Source organism: Danaus plexippus (assembly GCF_018135715.1).
Source record: "Danaus plexippus chromosome 9 unlocalized genomic scaffold, MEX_DaPlex mxdp_24, whole genome shotgun sequence".
NCBI lineage: Eukaryota > Metazoa > Arthropoda > Insecta > Lepidoptera > Nymphalidae > Danaus > Danaus plexippus.
This window is the reverse complement of record NW_026869847.1, coordinates 3,855,960-3,875,706: the sequence shown is the minus strand read 5'-3', so window position 1 is coordinate 3,875,706 and position 19,747 is coordinate 3,855,960. Positions and strand designations below refer to the sequence as shown.

At 31.8% G+C, this 19,747-nt stretch overlaps 1 protein-coding gene across 1 annotated transcript in view; it reads left to right on the top strand.

The window, feature by feature from the left end:
- LOC116767696 (Ca(2+)/calmodulin-responsive adenylate cyclase-like) overlaps positions 1–19,747 on the top strand; it is a 61,254-nt gene that overhangs the window by 14,607 nt on the left and 26,900 nt on the right. The window contains 4 exon segments of the mRNA XM_061527171.1: positions 5,537–5,836; positions 6,110–6,442; positions 15,500–15,649; positions 16,019–16,137. Coding sequence (XP_061383155.1) covers positions 5,621–5,836; positions 6,110–6,442; positions 15,500–15,649; positions 16,019–16,137 — 818 coding nt within the window. The 5' untranslated portion in view covers positions 5,537–5,620.

Sequence of the window (19,747 nt, the reverse complement as noted above, 5' to 3'; positions counted from 1 at the left end):
GAAATTATTGGTGATTATGTAATCTATAAAAACTAGAAAAAGTAGATATTACTTTTCAAAAGTATATTGACGGTTCTGGGCTTCGATAGGACTAAATTTTTATTTAAATTTCCATCACGATTGTCATTTTCTAATTTCCTTTCTCCAAGCATCTGAAAGTATAAGTGCTAGTTGTATAGTATGCTTTGAGAAAAATTAAGTTGAAGAGAATTCTTGTAATTAGTGAGAGGTTTTTGTGTTAAATGAAATAGGTCAGTGATGTGTTTTTCAGACTTGCTTAACGTTAGCTCGCTCTTTTGAAGTCTTATTTCAGTGTAGTTTATAAATTATTCAACCTTTCAGCTAAAGAAACTGAATTCGTGCACTCAATTACATGATTGTAAAGAAATAAAGCTATAATACTTGATGTATTTTCTCAATCTATAGCAAAGCGGACCTCAGCTGCGTATTCCAAATTCATACATTTAAATAATGTCATACGTCTAAACGAACTTGACATGTTCAATGTTCACGAAGAGTTTCCAGCCAAAGTTAGTGGGTGTTAAATTCGGGATATAAATTATACTAGAAAATAGTATGTTGTACAAGCGTTTGTAAATAGATCTATTTATTAATATTTCGAGGCGACAGACTATTTCGGACGTCGCGGCCCCGCAGTGTTGACACGTCTCTGACTATATTATAAAGAAAGATTATGACAGATTAAAAATAGATTTTAATGCGTCTCGCGTCTATATGCGCCGGATACGAATAGTTTTTTTTTTAGATAAATTATGGTTTCTTTAAAAAGCCAATGATTTTTAAATGTGGTAACGTCTTACGATATAGCATATAAGTTTGTTTTTTTTATGTTAGAGCGTATAATTTGTAAGACCGTGTTGAAATATCGCAGTGATGTTTTGTGAGTTCTGTAAAAGTTAGATAAAAAAAATAATGCGAACGTCTTGATAGCGATCGTTAGTACACTGTAAAACCAACAAAATTTTGATTGATCTAACCAGCACGACCATTATGCTTTGGAAACATTTTTTTTCTACTGTAATACTTCGCTTCCTTTATAAAAACCATTTTTAAATGTAAAATTTAGATATCATATAACGTACCTTGCTTGGTAACAACGCGAAAAATTCTATTATGTCTGTAGCAGTGAGAGTTGTAGGCATTAATATCTACCTTTAATTTCATTGAAAATTGGTTAAAACGGAGCCAAGTTTAAAAGCTAGTACATATATCATAAATTACGCGCTCAATAAATTACTCATACTAATATTACCTCCTACAAAACGTATGTTTCACTATAAATCTACTTGTAAATCGCCGCTGGCGTACTGTAAACATAGTGAGTATAATAAAGTGCTAGTTATTGGCATAATATTATGTGAGTGAAGAAATAAATCATGAATTAAAAGCCTTCATACGCTTTGTTTAAAAAATGACGTCACACATCTGAGACGTTCTATTTCATACGATACTTTAATCCGAAATTTACTTTAAATTCAAACAAAATATTACATACAGAGATATTGAAACAGAATTGTAATGGCGTTACAATACGAACCATTAAGAGAAACGATTAAGTTGCCAATGTTTTTGTGACGCGATCTTATAGACAGGTTTGGCAATGTGTTAATGCAAATTAATGAAGTTGTTATACAGTGAGCGGTATTCAACGTACGGGTGTCTGTATTTATTTTCACAATGGCATTAATAAATTAATTTTGCTTTTTTGTTATTTTACATTGTCATTGATGTACGCTATCCGATATACTTTTATATATATTTATGAAAGTGGTATTCATAATGAGAATAGTTTATTTGTGTGGTTTAGTCTAGGCTATATTTTCATAGACGGCGTCGCGGCGCTAGCTTCCAGGCACGTTGCCTACCAGGGTCAATGAACCGACGACCGTGACCCCCTCCCCCCTACATTTACGATTTCAACTGACTAAAAGTATTGTGTCATACGTTTTACGATTGTTAATGTATCTATAAAAAGTCTTGCCGTGTTAGCAGCTCAAGGAATTGCGGTTTTGAGGCATAATTCATTATTATAAAGTAAGCGCTAACCAAAACCTTTATTGCAAAGCCTCAGCTTCCACAAAGGGCTTACAAATTGCAGCACGTTGAGTTTTTTTTTTGTGTTAACTGAAAAACTCAAGCTCAGTTTTAAAGCTAAGCTCCCTGAACTACCAACAATTGTTTAATAAGAGTTTGAAATCAATTTCCACTCGTTGCAGCATTTTGCTTCGTAATGAGGCTTAATTAAAATTCTTATTATAAAGTAAGAATCACAATTGTGAATTAAATGCGTGTACATTCTTTAAGGTTTATAAGGCTTTGTATAACAGGTATAAATTGACGAACGGCAGCCAGCACGCATAATTAATAAGGATACTCAATACGACTGGAGTTAATGTATATAATTTATTCTTTAATACATATTTAATGAAATTCATATCAAACAGCGTGCTGTTTGGCTACCACATTTAATTTTGATCGACATTTCGCTTTATACATGTCACATATAATGTATACTACATATAAATATGTAATGTTGAAAGTGTTGAATGTTAAAAATAAGATTATTTACCAGAAGTTTATACTGACCAGAAAGTGGGTCATCTCAATCATCGTCTAAGATATCATTCTGGTTTAATGGACGTCCGTCTGCGATCTCTAAATTTTATTACTTTATTACAATACTTACTTGTTACATTGTCCTATATTGCTTTTGGCATCTCTACTTAACGAGTGCTGTAAATCCTGAGACCTCGTTTTCCTCGATTGCCATTTATTATATGAAGCTTATCAAGTGTCGCAGTTTTCAGATGCAGGCCCGTATTTACTGCAATTATTTAAGCATTTGTATCCTTTTTGTACTTTGTCTTCTATTAGGCATTGTATAATTTTTAAGTTTTCTCTATGGAATTAATATAACACCAATCGCTTTATGTTATTAATATTTTTTGATAACACGATTGGCTTTAATCTGTTTATTTGTGCCTGTTCTATATTTTGGATGTTATTTTAAAAAAGTTACCAAATCGTTTTCACCATATCGTAACTATCATAAATATATATATATATTAAATACGGAGAGATAGAGGCCATGTTGCGAACTGCTTCCTATTTGACTTAGCGGTTGTGAATACTTCTTTCTTAAACAATTTCTTACTTACAAAATGAAACGTAGAAAGTTTTAAGTCATATAGGCAAATAAATGTTAAGTTTAAATAAAGACTAGATATAACAGACGAAACGAAAGAAGTTAAAAATTACTTTTAGGATGAAAAGAAAATGAGAAAGGTTAGCTTTTACAGAAATCAAAGCTTAGGGTCGTTTGTACATCTCGTGGAAAATCCCTGATATCTATTAAATATATTGGCATCATATCAGTTAAGCCTAGATAACGTGTGGAGAAGAATATATTTCAAAAATTCCTTGAAGACTATTTCTACATTTAGGAATAATGTAAATGATAAAAGGAAATTCCTAGAGAATGGCGAAGTAATATTAGTAAAGTAAGCAAACACGCATTAAGACAAATTTCATAGGGATTTCTTACGGCATGAAAACGATACAGTATTTTACAGGACCAAAAAGATTTATAGTGAAATATGAAACATTTGACAAAAAAGATAACCAGATAAGAAATGTGTATCATTGTGTAAATCCTCAAAATCAAAAGAGCACAACTACAGAGGAATAAATATGGTACCTCGCATGAAAAAACTGAAAATAGAAAATAATAAAGGGAATCCTGCGACCATGACGGTATGAAAGTGAAAAGATTTAAAGAAATACAGAATAAAAAATGATGAAAAAATATTTCGAATGCAAGAGTACGTTAAACGTAGACGGTCCACCGTACCGGTGTACAAATCGAGAGTCACACACAGAACCGCAATCTAAAATATCAAAGAGCAAAAGGGAATGGTTCCCTCGTTGTGCGGAACCACTATTACGATATACACGACAATATATAGTTGTACGAATCATTCACATTGCTATCAATGTCTACTATTCCCTTGACAATACTTATACATATTTAAAAAAAATAGTGTTCATACTGTAAATGTTAATAAGGATCCTATAATTACAATATTTTAAAAGGTTAACGAACATCATATTATTGCTCAACAATATACTCGTATGTCTTCCAAGTATAATGTATTCACGACGAATGTTTATCAGCAAATAGATGTACGTACTTATTTTTGAACTAACGCCAGTATTATTTTTAATATAATTTTCGAATCACTCACAAACAAGTACACAACACGAAACTTGCATTTTTTGAGTCGGTTATTATTTTAAAATTGTCACATTAAATTAACGTTTTGCAACATACATATGTTTGTTCGTCATGATTATAAAAGATATAATCTTTAATCTCATTTTTTTATGATGAAGCCGCATGTGATGTCTTGTTTTTCTCGTTTCCTTGATTTTCCTATTCGTATCAAAGGTTAATAATGTTCTGTTGCCTTGGCTCCGGCCATAACGTCCAACATTGAAAACTTGAACACTAAATATATTGTCGTAATACTGTTTGTTTGTTAAGTCTATTTATATTTATTGCGACCTCCGTAACAATCATGACTTTAACTATTGCTATAAAGACGTTATAATACATTTTTGTCGGAATATTTGGTTTGCTTTATAACTTATATTAAGGCGTATTTTAATTCTATTTTTTAAAGTTACATTGATAAGTTTTTCGGAAAGTCGAAATGTGTGGCGATCTGGGTGAATATATGTATAATTTATGATTTTCTTTCTTCTAAAATCTTAAGTTTTGTACTACTTTTGTTCGAATACTAAGGACACACTCAGATTTTTTTAAAGAGCCTATTGTACAGTAATACATATGAGACTTGTGAAAACCTCTTACTGTGTTTAGTCGATTACCTGATGAGTTAATAATAGGAAATCTTTTTTAAATAAATTGTAATTAATTGCAGTTAGTTAAAATATCGAAGTAACAATTTTCTAAGAATTGATTAAGGGATTAAATTTGTGATCCTAGTTTTGCATTCTTTATCTGAATCTGAATTAAACTTGGTCAGTATATATTGTTAAAGAATATTTGTAATTTCCTTCAATAAAATATTTAACGTTTAAAATAGAGACGCTCTTTGAATGTCGAGAGCGTCACTAATTGTTATCCACGAACGCTTTGAGTTCAAGATTGTAACGTTTTACTAACGCTACGTGTTTTACTTGTCTATATACTAAAGTGTATAATAGACCTTTGTGTAAAATGAAACAGCCCATGTTCCATATAATTATAATTAATGAGGTCCTTGAAGTGGCAACTTTTGAGCCTATTCCCTAACTGAAGACAAACATCTAGTTATGCTTAGATTAATTTACATGAATATGTAATTGTTATTCGGGCCAGTTAGTTGGGTTTGTCTTCAATTAGTGACCCGACAACCGTGTTAGTGCATTCATTTGCGGAGCAGTTCTGATTAAAATTAAAAATGTATAATAATTAATATAAATATTATATAAAGTGATATTAATTTTGTAGATGAAGCGGCGGTCGTTGTCGAAGTGTGCGAAGGCGCAGGTGAGGTGAAGTGAACGTGGGTGAAGCTGGGTGGAGCTGGGTGAGATGGATCACGCGGTGAAGGCGATGTCTGACCGGGGTCCGGTGGCGCGGCTATTCACTCGCCGTCGCTTCGAATCCGTCGAGTTAGAGGAACTCTACGCTCGGTACGCCTGCAAACTCCAGCGTACATCTGTGGTATATGCCCTCGCGCTTTGGGCTGTTCTGGCCGCTGCACTGGCTGCAGTTGATGCTACTCGAGGCTGGAAACGAGCACCTCAGGTCAGGATACTGCAAGTTTTGTCACTTGTGAAAAAGACGTCTTACTAACACTTTCAAAGAAAGCCTTTGTAGAAATTAAAATATTACTATTACTTTAAATTTTTATTATATTGTATGTTTTATGTAAAATAGTAATTATAATTTATACAAATGGTTATTTATTTATAATTATTAAATTAAAGGAAAATAATTTTGTATTATATTAACCCATTACGATTATGGGCTAAATATAATTCAGTAAATGATACAATTATTTGTAAAACTATTGTTTAGGTCGGCGTCCTTAGTGCTCATGCACTTCTCTGCGCTGGTCTCGCTTGGTGGTGTGGTCGTTCTGGGGGTGTGACTCCTGAGCGACGCTTGCCCCGGGCGTGCTGGCTAGCTCTGGCTGGTGGTGGAACAGCTTTAGCAGCAACGTTGCCAGTATGGAGCCCTGGCTCGGCGGCAGAGGGTGCTGTCCACGTGGTGTGGGCCGTGTTCGCCGCCTACGCCCTTCTTCCTGTGGGCGCGCCTGTTGCAGCGGCCTTCGGTCTTCTGTTGCCGATAGCACACACCATTGCTGCCGCACTAGTGGCTCATCGATTTCCCTACCACATATGGCAGCAGGTTAGTAACATCTCTTTTACTAATTCTTTTATATTCTTACCTATTTTGTTATGGAATTACTAAACTATTACTAAATAAACATATATTAATACTTTAAAAGTTTTCCTTATAACATGCGGTAAATTCATGAATATATATGTTATATTGTTTTTGAGTTTATTTTGCATTGCGTTATAGGTTATTAGTTTAAAGAGTAATAAACCGTTTTAATTAGTGTTGGAAATATAGCCTTGGCCTCGTGGCGGCTTGAAACGATCGCCAAGAGAGCGAGAGAAATGTCACATTGCATTTTACGCGGCACCAAGTGTTCCGGTGTTCAATTTATCCCTGCCAAATTTTTAACTCGGAATAGAAATTACGTCATGGGAGACGTATTAATCATTTCATGTTATAAATCTAAATTGGCAATTGGATGTTATGTGCTGGATTAAAACACTTAGGAAATAAATTTCACGTTCAACTGAAATATTGCTTTGTGATTTTTGCTTTGTATAAAAGTGTTATACAAGTGAACAGCTAAATATCACAATTGATCTTTTATTTATAGCTTTTATTTCAAACCCTTACGGCTTTCATATTTTATGTATACTAAAATGTTTCAAGATTGTTTTGAATTAGAAAGGAAGTGCACATAAGCAAATAATAAATTTGACGAAAAAAATCGATATCTATCAATATTTTAAAGAAATGTTACGTAACTCCGAACACTTAAACAGAGAAGGTTTCAGATCCTCACTTACTATTACTTCGTATTAATTTTAACAAAAATCACGCGGCACAAATTTGACCATACTATATAAAATGACCCAAAATACGTTAGGTGCTTGCAGATGTACATAGGTATAAAAACAGTCTTTTTATCAACCCTCCTTTTTTAAGTTGGTTCGAAAGCGGAACTTCATCTGTTATAATGTGTGTGTTCTTGAATCATTTTTATTACGTAGGTGTGAAGCTTTAGGCGTCGAGGAGTTATAGCTGTGTGAAGCCATTTACATGATTGTAAAAAATCCATAGCGTCTCACACTTACTAGTTTTAAATAAATCACTTGTTTCATACCGCAGTTTTGTACGCGGACAAGGAAACTAATTGGCAATTTTAGTTTTACTCTCAACACTATTGCTCTGTGATCCTTATTTAGATATTATAAATGTTGTGCATAATTTTTATTATTAAAAAGTCACGAAAAATGTAGAAACAGTTTCATGGATGTTTATTTTGGTCCTGGTGAAGAGATCACCGCACTCAGTATACATACATACATATACGTGAGCGAGCTTTGATTTCTTGTTATTTCACTGATCCATCAAGGACCATTGAAATGTGGGTTCACGTCCAATCGACAGCACTATCAGGACGACTCTTCAGAAGAAAAATGTTGGCAATTGTTGGTTACATAGAGATGGGAAACGTTACAATGATATCAAATACAGATAAAGGATATCTTATAAGTTTTATCTTAATATATCTGCCTTTTTATTTGGCAATGACCATATGATTGATTCTGATGGATGAGAAAATTATATAACGTACACACAAGACCGACAACTATGATATTTTTTATTAGTGAAACAATAAAAAGTGACCTCCAGACGTTTCTTTGTTTGACTTTGTTCTGAAATCAAAGTAAAGCGAGAATATTTCTTTCAGATCTTCATTTTGTTTATATACATTATACATATTTCTGTTTATTATAATCATTCTTAAAATAATATCCGTGTTTAAATAAAACGTTTATTACTCGGAGTACGTAAAAAATACAGTAGGATATTACAATCATTATGAAAATTAAAATTAAATTTCCGAGCTTCCATCAAGTCTTATTTACAACCAATATGTCATTGAATTATAAGTAGGTAAATAAAGTTATTTATACTAAATGACCCGTTGAATTTTGTATGTGTTCTGTGATGTAATAATTATATCATGTTTTAAGGACAATAGTCAGAAGTCGTGTTATGTAATTTGTTAGAAGGTTAATTGATATTAATAAGAGAATTTAATTCCTAGTTCGAGTTAATAGGTCACAATGTTTATGATGTTTATATATTGCGTTTGTTTCTACACGTACTTACTGGCTACTACCTATGTATGACGAACATACAGCATCTAATTACGCGACACACTTGAATTACTATTCATAATTTGACGAATGAACTGCGTAGCTAGTAGCGTATTGATCGCTCGCTGGTTATGTCAAATCAAATCAATATCAATATAATGAACTTTGAAATATGACTGTAATTTTAGAATTATTGTCATTAAATAGGTTTAACTTAAAAACATTTCGTGATCTCAGAGTTTTAGACTGAATTAAAAAGACAAATTAGAATTAATTGGCAATGTTTTATTCATTATCACGAACAAGTATTCGTTGCACGCGTTGAATACTTACATACTATATTAAATATCTTTACTTGATTTGGCAACATCTGGTTTGTATGAGCCGAACTACTGCATTGAATTATAGGACATTGCTATCTTTGTAATAGTTACAAATTAAATTATCATGCTCCTTTTAACAAGAAGTTTAGTATGTAGCTAATTTTGGTGTAGATTACATAGATATTACAAATTAGTCTTGTGATTGTAAATAAATAAATTGTATGTCATTTGTCAATTCTTCAACTGCCTGAGTCGAGATAATATCTGTATGTAGCAAAATTTTTGAAATATATCGTGAAATGACTAAACTTGGTCACAAGATACATTATCAAAATGTTCATACTTCTCCACATAGGCCATTAATATTACGAAAAAGACAGCCCCCGAGGCGTGGAATTTCTTTTCAATGTCATAGCTTTGATGTATGCAGGGTTACGATGTGAGCCCCAAATTTTTGGACAAAATACTAGTTTTAAAATGGCGCAAACTTATGTACAAGTACCATTACAAAGACTAACCAGGTACTGACCGATTCCCGTAACGAGAAGTTTTCTTGACAACGCCTATCGGTTTCAATCCATTCAGAAACGGTTGTTATTCTCAGATAAGTGGGTTCTGATCCGGCTGTGATTTATGGTGCCCTATCGAGAGTAATGGTTAGCTTAGCCGACCTCTGATTCTCATCCACATGGACGGAGAACGTATTAGTCTGGGGTTCTAGGTTCTGCCAACCAAAATCAGGCTATGGATACATTAGTTAATATATAAATATATATATAATAAACTTAAAACTAGAGAGTTATTGTAAAACTGTTTACTAGTTATAGCTGGTTGGTTGGTTTTTTCCAATAATCGTTCCATTCACTCTATGTTTTTAGCTGTTTTTAGCGACCATATATTATGACTAATATTTTCATTTTGTATATTCATAGTTTTCATCATAGTTCAATTTTTAAATATAATACGATAATCCTGACTTATAGCAAATCAGAGTTAAGACGCTAGGAATAAATGCCTAAATTATTCAGCTTTCTTTATGCAATAATAAACATCAATAGGTCTCCATTATTATGAGAAACATTCGTAAAAAAAATTATTCAACTTATTTGTCATAACAATTATGTTTTCTGTATTCTATTGAAATATTAATCTATATAATAATTTACAACATATTTAAATTTGTGTTCGTCACCTTTTTATTAGACTAATAAAAACGCTGGCTCTCCTATTCATAGTTTGCTTATTGTAATGGAAGGGTAGGTTTGTTTTACGATCAATATACGACTGACGTCAGTAATTTTCTAGCTGCGAAACTTTCGACATTAAAGCAAACAGTTCCATATAGAGATATTGGATTGAATTTCGCTTTACAAGATTACAGAATGTTAATGTTTGGCTACGATTGAATTATATAATTCAAGATTTTCCCAAATTGTAATATATATATATATATGCCCATGTGTGTGTTTGTGTGTGTGTGTACATGGAAATTGTATTTTTTCAAAAAGCAACTGTGATGTTAAACACGTAAGTATAAGGTCGTTAAATTTTAAACTGTATGTAATATGTCCTCCTCAAATACAATTTTTTCTCTTAAAATTAATATGTTTATAATTTTTCGTACGAGTAATATGTTCTGTAATCTAAATTGAAATATATGTAACACAAACACACGAGGCTTTTCATTATTACTGACAGGATACAAGTTTCTAAGAAAATACCTAAATGAGAACTGATGTTTTCTCTCTTTCTCTTTATAATACTAATTGTTTGGGAAGCACTTTTACAATATATAAGGAGCTGCGGCCTTTACAACTTAAAAGGGTAACATGAGGTATGAATCATTTGTACCGTTAATAAAACATGATTTGATATATAGACGTTAATTTTGTTGGAGTTGCGAAAAAAAATATCGCAATCGGCTATCGCCTTGTAATGTGTGAAATTTTAAGGTGGACTGGATTATAAGGATTATAGTTACCGCCCTTGTCGATGAAAAAAACGAGATTTACAATCAAGTTATTCTAAAAACACTAGCTGACTGGATGACAATATAAACAACGCTATGGACATTTAGTTTAAATACGCATTGGTAATTTTTAATGCTGCTACAATAAAAAATTGTACGATCATTAATATGTGGGGGCTTCATAGACCCTCGTGATGAAAAAACTCTCATAACATCCAAAAATGTTTGAAATTGTTTCGTTAAAGAGCTGAAGTGTTAAAAGTTACTTATCCCGAAATAACATGTCTCAGAACATCAAACAGATGTGCACAAAGTGCGTTCTGTTTCATCAGACCCCACGTTGTTCCGAACATCAAATGAGAAGAAAGTTCTTACTTTATTAAAAAGTGAATGAAGATAATGTGGGAATAGGAGTTTAAGATATAATAATAAAAAATGTCCTAATCTTTTTCGGGTGCAACTGATAGCTCTAATTTTGAGATTTTTCATCTGGAAACGAGTCAAAGAAAATTCTTTAAGATGAAAGTCTTCATCCTGAAATGAAGTACTGTTATTAGTAATTTCAGTAATTTTTCAAAGAATTTCCTTCAAATTTTTAAAAGGTTCACAAGTATGTAACGGGAGTATTAAAGGAATTTTAAATTACTATTACAATAAAAAAATTATATGTACAATATAGAAACATATATTATTAATTTCTTTATAATTAAATCTCAGATAATTAGGTGGATTCAGCATAACTTTACCGATTGTATTGAAAAGTAAATCTAACGTTAAGGTTGTATAAGATGGTAAAAGCTGTATGGCTGTTATGATGGCAGTAATTGAAACGAAATAAATATTTAGATAAGACCAATTAATCGAAGAAGCATAAAGATAAACCAGGAAAAGATATATTTATATGGCTAAGTGGATCAAATTCATGTCAAAAGATTATGTGAAGCAAGCTTTTAACTCCTTCCAACCGATTATGAGAGAAATTCGAAAATTCTTGTACAAAAAAACAAACTACCAACCAAGAAAAAACTAACCAACATAAAATCTAGAAATTTTAACCTAAAATGATGTCTGAAGTCTGTTTAATTTATATTTTATTTATTTCCTATGTGAACTAAATATTATTATGTTATGAGATCTAAGACTTTCGCGAGTATTTTTCATTTAAATTAAACTAATATATTTTCGGATATACTACGCAGATTTTATTATTTTAAAACTACATGCTCCCGACGTTTCGGTTACTTTTCAGCAACCGCGATCACGGGCGGACGAGGTGCACATCTCGTTAAAATAATAAAATCCGCGTAGTATATCCGAAAATATATTAGTTTCATTTAAATATTATTATGTTGTAATAAACAGATACGTTTTTAATTGATTTTGCAATGAGAATCATTATATATTCTCGACTCCGACGAGCACGCGTACAACAAATTAGGCTAATCGTTAATAACAATTAAACGGAAAGCGCTTAATTGAACACTGGAATTCCTTTGAAAGAATTGTTTTACACTTGGGAAATACATTGGACATTTATTTCCACGGTTATATTTATTTGAAAATATTTTAATAATTGAAAATATGTTACGCTTTGCAATAAAAAAAAAAGTAATTTGAATTTTCCCTCGAATGGTTCATTATATATCTGACAGAATAAAAATTATTACCTTTCATTACAGTTTTCTTATAAAAGAAAAGATGATTTTATACGAGATGTTATAATTTAAATAATAAACTTTGCCACAAGGTTACTTATTCGACATTATTTACACCCGACGCCCGTGTGAAGGTCAAAAGCTGACACGGAGTGACAATGAATTGTGGGAAAGCTTACGTTTATTATGAGATATAACGATACTCAAAACATAAAGCTGGAAAGCACTCACTAAACGCGATATTTGTGTGATAAAGCTCCGAGATTATTTAAGTATAAAAACACATAATTTTTTATTTATTTAACCTATGCAGAGGAATTTAATTCGACCAATTCATCACGATTAGCTACTTTATATTATTTTCCCAACACAGACTAAGTTATTCACGTATATAGAAGTATTTTGTATATTCAAGAATACTTCATATCTTTTATAAACTCCTAGTCGATCGTCTTCCTGGAGGCCAGAGCTCTTTCAATGTTCATTCGCTTCCATTCTTCTCAAATCAATGCAAGTAGATTTATATTCAGATCTCAATATATTGAAAAGTGTACACGGAAATTGAATTTCGAATGTGCTGACTTGTAAGCTCCCAAAGATAATTTCATATAGCGAATGTGATTTTATCAATATATCCCAAATTTTCAATATTATATTAAATATTATTCTATTCATGTTTAAATATAAGCAACTCTCTGAATGCAGACATAAACTAACCGACAAGGGTTCAGATACGAAATACTGATCACATTTAAACATTATATTTTAAACACGGCTTTGTTGACATTTTTGAAATACTTCATTTTCAAAGTCACTCAAAATTCACACACATACAACACACGTATGATAATATTTTAGTATGATAGAATGATTTATTTGACCATCTTACTTCAAAGGCATGTCGGAACTGAAAAGAACTGCCGATCGTCACAGACATCAAACTAGTCTGATAGCCCTCATGTTCATTACAAGCCATATAATCTAATTATTACTGTGGATGCACATCGTTTTATCTCTTATATTATGAAGTACTATTAAAGACAGGAAAGTAGCCGTCAGATTACTTTTATATTAAAGCTGTGAGACGTGTTTGTTGGTCGTGTAGACGCCACTTTCTGATCGTCTTCGTGATACCGACCAGTTAATTGCTGTCCGGATACTTAAAATGTCAAAGTTAACAGAAGCCGGGAATAGTTATATGTAATTAAGTGTAAGCTGCTATTGATTATGCTTTTTGAGTTGTTGATTACTGTATGTTGATGTAATATAAATATATCATGATATTAAATGGCTAGCGTTGTAAATCATTCGATAATTAATTATCATTTAAATATTCCAAGTCTATAATTTATTTTTTCTTTTTCATTTGTGTACATTTTTTCATAATTTTATATTGTTTTGGAACAAAATTATTATTCACATGAACAATAATCAATGCCACTAGCTCGCTCTTTAAAATCCCAATAGTTACATAACCTTTGTATTTATTAATTATAGTTTAAGATTCCTGGATATCTCATGTGTCTTGAATGGTCAACCCCTTATATGCCATATCTATAATACATAAAATAATGTTTTGTTTTGTGGGGACAGCAGCCTAGCGGGCGGCATTAAATTCTATTTAGGTATGGCGGGTTATGCACGCATCAATGCTTATCAGAGCAGTATACATTATATTAGCTACATTGTTATCTGTACGCTCGTTGCTCGCTGAATTAAACTTCTACCGCTTAATTTTGGATACAACAGATTTAGATTTTTGGGACCAAATCTTTGTTTTGTTATATACTAGGTGTTATTATTAAAATACATACCAAATAAATTTACTCGGACGTACCGTAAACAGATAAATTATTTTATAATATTTTTTTAATAACTTAAACTATGTGTTTATATTTAATACAACCACAAACAGAAATAGGCAACAAATATCGGTGTCCCAAATCAACAGATTTAATCGTATAATTGTGGTTACGGCTGCCAGTGCTCGATTGACAAATAAACGCTTCGTTAAACTCATTAATTAAACAGAATTTTCATCTATTCACAAAATTAACAAAAGCTGTATGTGTATTCTATTTCTTTGTTTCAAGTCAAAGCAAACACAAATGCCGTTTGAGGCCGATGTCAGCGTGCTTTAAGGTCGCTCTCTCAAAAGGGTTACTGAGTTTCAGTTCGATGTAAGCAAATAATGTACCGACTGAACTTTGTTGTAACTCGGATTCTGAATTTATGCCTCGAAATAAAATTGTTTCATAAGACCCTTTCATTTACTACCAAAATAATTATATGAGATACTTAACTATTTTAAAGACTGGGTTACATTGTTCTATCTCAACAAATTCGTTTTAAAAATACATGTTTTTGATCAGATACCGCGTTTCTAAACTAATCTCTTTAAAAAAAATGTACCTACCTATAAAGATATCACGTGTACAATTCGGTTGCTTTTTGTAAATCATTAAAGTTATTTCATAAACACTGTAATTTAGTTTACCATGTATAGTATTTATAAAATTTATAACGTACGATTTAAATAAAGTTGCTCTGATTGATAGCTCCACTTAGTTGAATATTTTTTATTGACTACCATTTTGATACACATGTACGTGACGCTTATATTACATGAATAATTCATGCTCGTGATTAGTGTTAATCTCAAATCTAATAAATCAAACGTGACCGCTCACGCTTGACCCTGGAGCTGGAGCGCCTGAGAGGCTTATGAGATTTCAGTTACAGATTTATCTTTTACTGAACATTAGAATTCGCCTTGTTGTAAATTGGATGTCGCTCCAGAGTCTTTTTCCAAGTGTTTGGCTTCTTATAGACATGAATTTCTTAAAAAATAACACGTGACGATCGTTAATCATTTTTCTCTTGTTATCTTGCGATGGTTTGGATTTCATAGACATAAAGTGAGAGTTTTTTTCTGTGAGTTTACTAGAAACTTATTTTAGGATAAAAATATCTTTAAGAAATTAAGTGTGAAATAATTTTCTTTTGTTTTTGTACGTTAAATGGTATGTAATAATATCACTGTTTTGTAGATGGTGGGTAACGTAGCGGTGTTCATTTGCGTGAACGTGGTAGGGGCTTTGATGCACTCTCTCATGGAGACAGCACAGCGGCGAGCTTTCCTGGATACGAGGAACTGCATCGCCGCCAGACTTGACATGGAAGATGAGAATGAAAAACTGGTGAGAACCTAGGAATTAAAAATAAATGTTGCGAATGTCCGCCCATAATATTACTCACACTTTAATGTATGTAATGAACTCACTCCAAAGACGTTCTGAATACACAACACCGTTTTAACCAAGACCGAGATTATTTATATTCCATGCAAATAAACACTACGTGAATAAACAGGAAAATGTAGAAAAGGGTACGCTTATCATCTTTATTGCGGACTCTTCAAAATATCCTTTCGACCCTTCAAAGAGAAATTTTTATTTGGTTAATATTTGTATTATTTCCTTAGTAAAATAGTAAGACATTTCAAGTGACAGTTTAAGCTAATGGAATATGAAGCCAATGTTATAATGTGTTTGTTTTTTTGTGAATAGGAAAGGTTACTGCTCTCAGTTCTACCACAGCACGTCGCGGTCGAGATGAAAAACGATATAATATCTCCAGTAGAAGGACAGTTCCACAAGATCTACATTCAGAATCATGAGCAAGTCAGGTGAGTCATAGGTTCACTCACTCGATATACACGATCACATGCAGCATACATTATGAATGAATAATTTTATTGCTATTATACACTATATCATATACATTGAATCATCCAGGACAAGAACGATAATTAAAAAACAATATGATTTTAAATCTAATTCAATATATAAAGACGAAGCCGAATACAAAGCCAAGTGATTTATAATTTATTTTTATACTAAATAACATATTCTTAGCTTATATCTTATCTCGTGCTGGCCTTCTTCCAAATTGTGCTACAATTGATCCCTCTCGAGTCAATGAGCTTCGTTATTGATTGGTCCTTATCGACCGAATAAATCACGGCCGGTCAATATTCATACATTAAACGGCTAAATTAAATCCACATTAAGTAATTACACCAACTCTTGACATCTGAAAGCATTGATGCTTAATCACGAGGATTTATATTGATTAAAATTTACAATAGTTTTGTTTATATAAATATGTTTGGTCTAAAACGTTACTTGACTAAACTTATGCCTTAATTTTATATCTCCGGACTCCGGACGGTGAGAATTTTTTATGTCTAATTTTAGTAATCGGTTGTTATTTCTGACATATGGCTGTATATTTTTTTTTTAGTCTTTTATTTTGTTTTGTAGAAAAATCACTGGTATATCAAATATCGATGAAATATAGCTCATCCGTTTTGTACGGAAGTTGCTTTGTTTTTCATTTGTCTCAATCGTATGTGCAATTTGCGTGACAAAGTATCAAAGCGAGTCGGCTGGGCTTAACGGAGTTAGTTTTAAAAGTCATTTGTGCTGACAGCGTTCGTAACTCATTAGGCCGTTATGAAAGTGACATGCGTTTCCGATGATATCGTTATCACCAACTAATTACTTTGTTACTAATTATAATACGATTCTTGTGAACGAGATACGGCTATTGACTTCCGATGTTTGTCTTTAAATTATATTAAAACAAAGCATTGTGATTATACAAATAAGGTTATCATTGGTTATTGTCGTAGCTCACGTCCACTAAATAAAACGTAATGTTTGTATTGTTGGAAAAAATCATTGATTGTTTAAAATTGGCAGAATAAAATGACTATGCGACTTTTTATTTTTTAAGAGTTATCAGATTTAAGGACTCTTATTCATATGTTATCTTCAATTTTCTATGTAAAAAAAATTGCAAACAAATGATCGTTTATTTTTGTATTAAAGGCAAAAATTATAAATAATTCTAGAACATATAATATTCTGATCATTCACATCTTCAGGACAAAGAGATCACAATACCAATACCAAGAAAAAAAATTACGATTGATATTAATATTATTGCTTTCCTAAATGGTAATAACTTCAATTTATTACTTCGAATGATTATTCATATAATTATTGTACTAAAACAACAAAAAGACCATGTTTTATAATTTCAAAAGATATCATACAGACGAGGAATCTGTCTGAATCATTTTCTAGTTTTCCTTTATGTAAGAACTTTCTACGAAGCATTAGAAAATCATTGAAAAACTTAAAGTAATCGGTAGAACCGTTCTCAAGTTTTAGCACGACAAAGAATATATTGCTTCCCTTATATATTTAGATATGGATGTAGAAGATTGAGATACAATTAAATATACATATATTGGAGAAATCTCCATTATTGTGGCTGAAATTAATTAACACAATAATACGAGTATTTCACAGACCTTACAAAGAATTAACGATCGCTGTCTAGAAAAAACTAGACTTAAAACAATTTACAAGAGAAAAAAAACATGTATTCTTAATATGTTTGAAAAAATTTGTTCGCACAAAATTTTATACTAATTTTGTGTAAGGAAAATATCGTTTATTAGATTACGTTAATTGAATTAGTTCTAATAATTGGATTGAATTTGTGGTTTAATTGGTCTCTCATAAATTATGCCAAGGTTTTATGAAGGAGTTAAAGAATCATTAAAACATACGTATAAAATAAAGTTTTAAGCGAGAAGCTCCGGATATTTTAATTAATAAATATTAAAAATATCATGAGAGATTTCTCTCTCGTGGCTTAAGAGCAAATTTAAAGTAACATCCAAACTTGTGAATTCATTGAGATTCTTGAAAGAAAACATTGAAGAGTCAATGTAGTTTTTAGAAGCAGTGAACATTGACTGTAGAGAATTGACTTCAGAAAAATCGAACCAGTTGTAATGTTCATTGAAAAAGTGTATATTTTATTCGAACAATCTTTGAAAGCGCTTAAATCTTGGAATTATATTACTAGCTTGTATTGCCTGGGAGAAAGACGTAGACAAAAGACAATAAAGACATAGAGGACAAAACATTATCTGTCATTTCCAAAATTCGTAAAATTATTTTAAATAAAAAAAATATTACAATTACAATAATTGATGACGATGAATCTATTTCCATCCATGATTCAGCTGGCGTCGTTTGTACTTTGTCTGAATCGAATTAGCATCACGAATCTCCAGCACTCATAGTTAATCAGATGTATCTTCGAGTACATTTCAAATCTGAATATTTACTCTTTACTTTGTCTTGAGCTAATATTAACTCTTAAACACACTCATGAGGCCAAATGTAAGCCAGATTCTTGGAATACCTACACACGTTTATATTATCAAGAGTATTGCAAACTGATATAACAAAATCTGTACAGCTCCTAAATCCGATTTCGTGGACTGGCTGTTTAATGTTTGTTTGTCAGTGACCCAAGAAATAAATTCAAATAGCCTTTTAGAATTTTACATGCGTAAACATAACAAGCGAGACTAAAAGACATTACAAATAATAAGACTAAGTAATCTTTTGAATAAGAAACTAATTTTGGAAAACAATTTTATATATATAAACTACTAATGAATAGGTAAACAGAAATAAATATTAAGTATTATATATTCTTTTAACATCGTAGATATGGTAGAGGATGGTACAATAGTTTTGCATTGAATACATTATAATAGAGTAGGGATTACCGGGGTTTGCATTGTAGCTGATTTCTTTGGGATCAATGCAGCCCCAGAATGGGTATACACATAGCTTGATTTAGCCACAACATCCGTGGCCTGTGGCGGAGCTGAAGTTAGTATTTGCATAAATCTGATCTAGATTCTCCAGCGCTAATCTATTTAGCTGTATTAAGGATGTTTGCTTGAACATTCTTTCGGGTTAGTATTTCACTTTTTTATAGTAAATTAATGTTTTATAATTTATGAAAGCTTTTGTTTGATTCAAATCCGTCTATTATTTTCTTAGCATATTCATTTCAGTCTAGATCATCCCAAACGTTTTTTTTTTCAATCATAACCCAGCCATGACCCAAAATTTCGTATAGTTTTAAATAATGCTTGTAAGGGGATATGAGAAATACCTTAAATATGTTTGCTTTTTTTCTCAATTCCATTAATGATGTCGTTGATATAAATTTTTTAACGAACGCAACCGAAGTTGTTCGTGGTTGCGTATATTGTGTAGAGCTCGCGACAGTTGTAATGACTACCATGAAGTAAATTCTGTTCGGAGAACATCACTCGTTTTTTACTCATATTTGCTAGCGCCGCAATAGTAATTACTCGACGGCGACATGAGAGTTTATTTAGTCGAATTGGATGC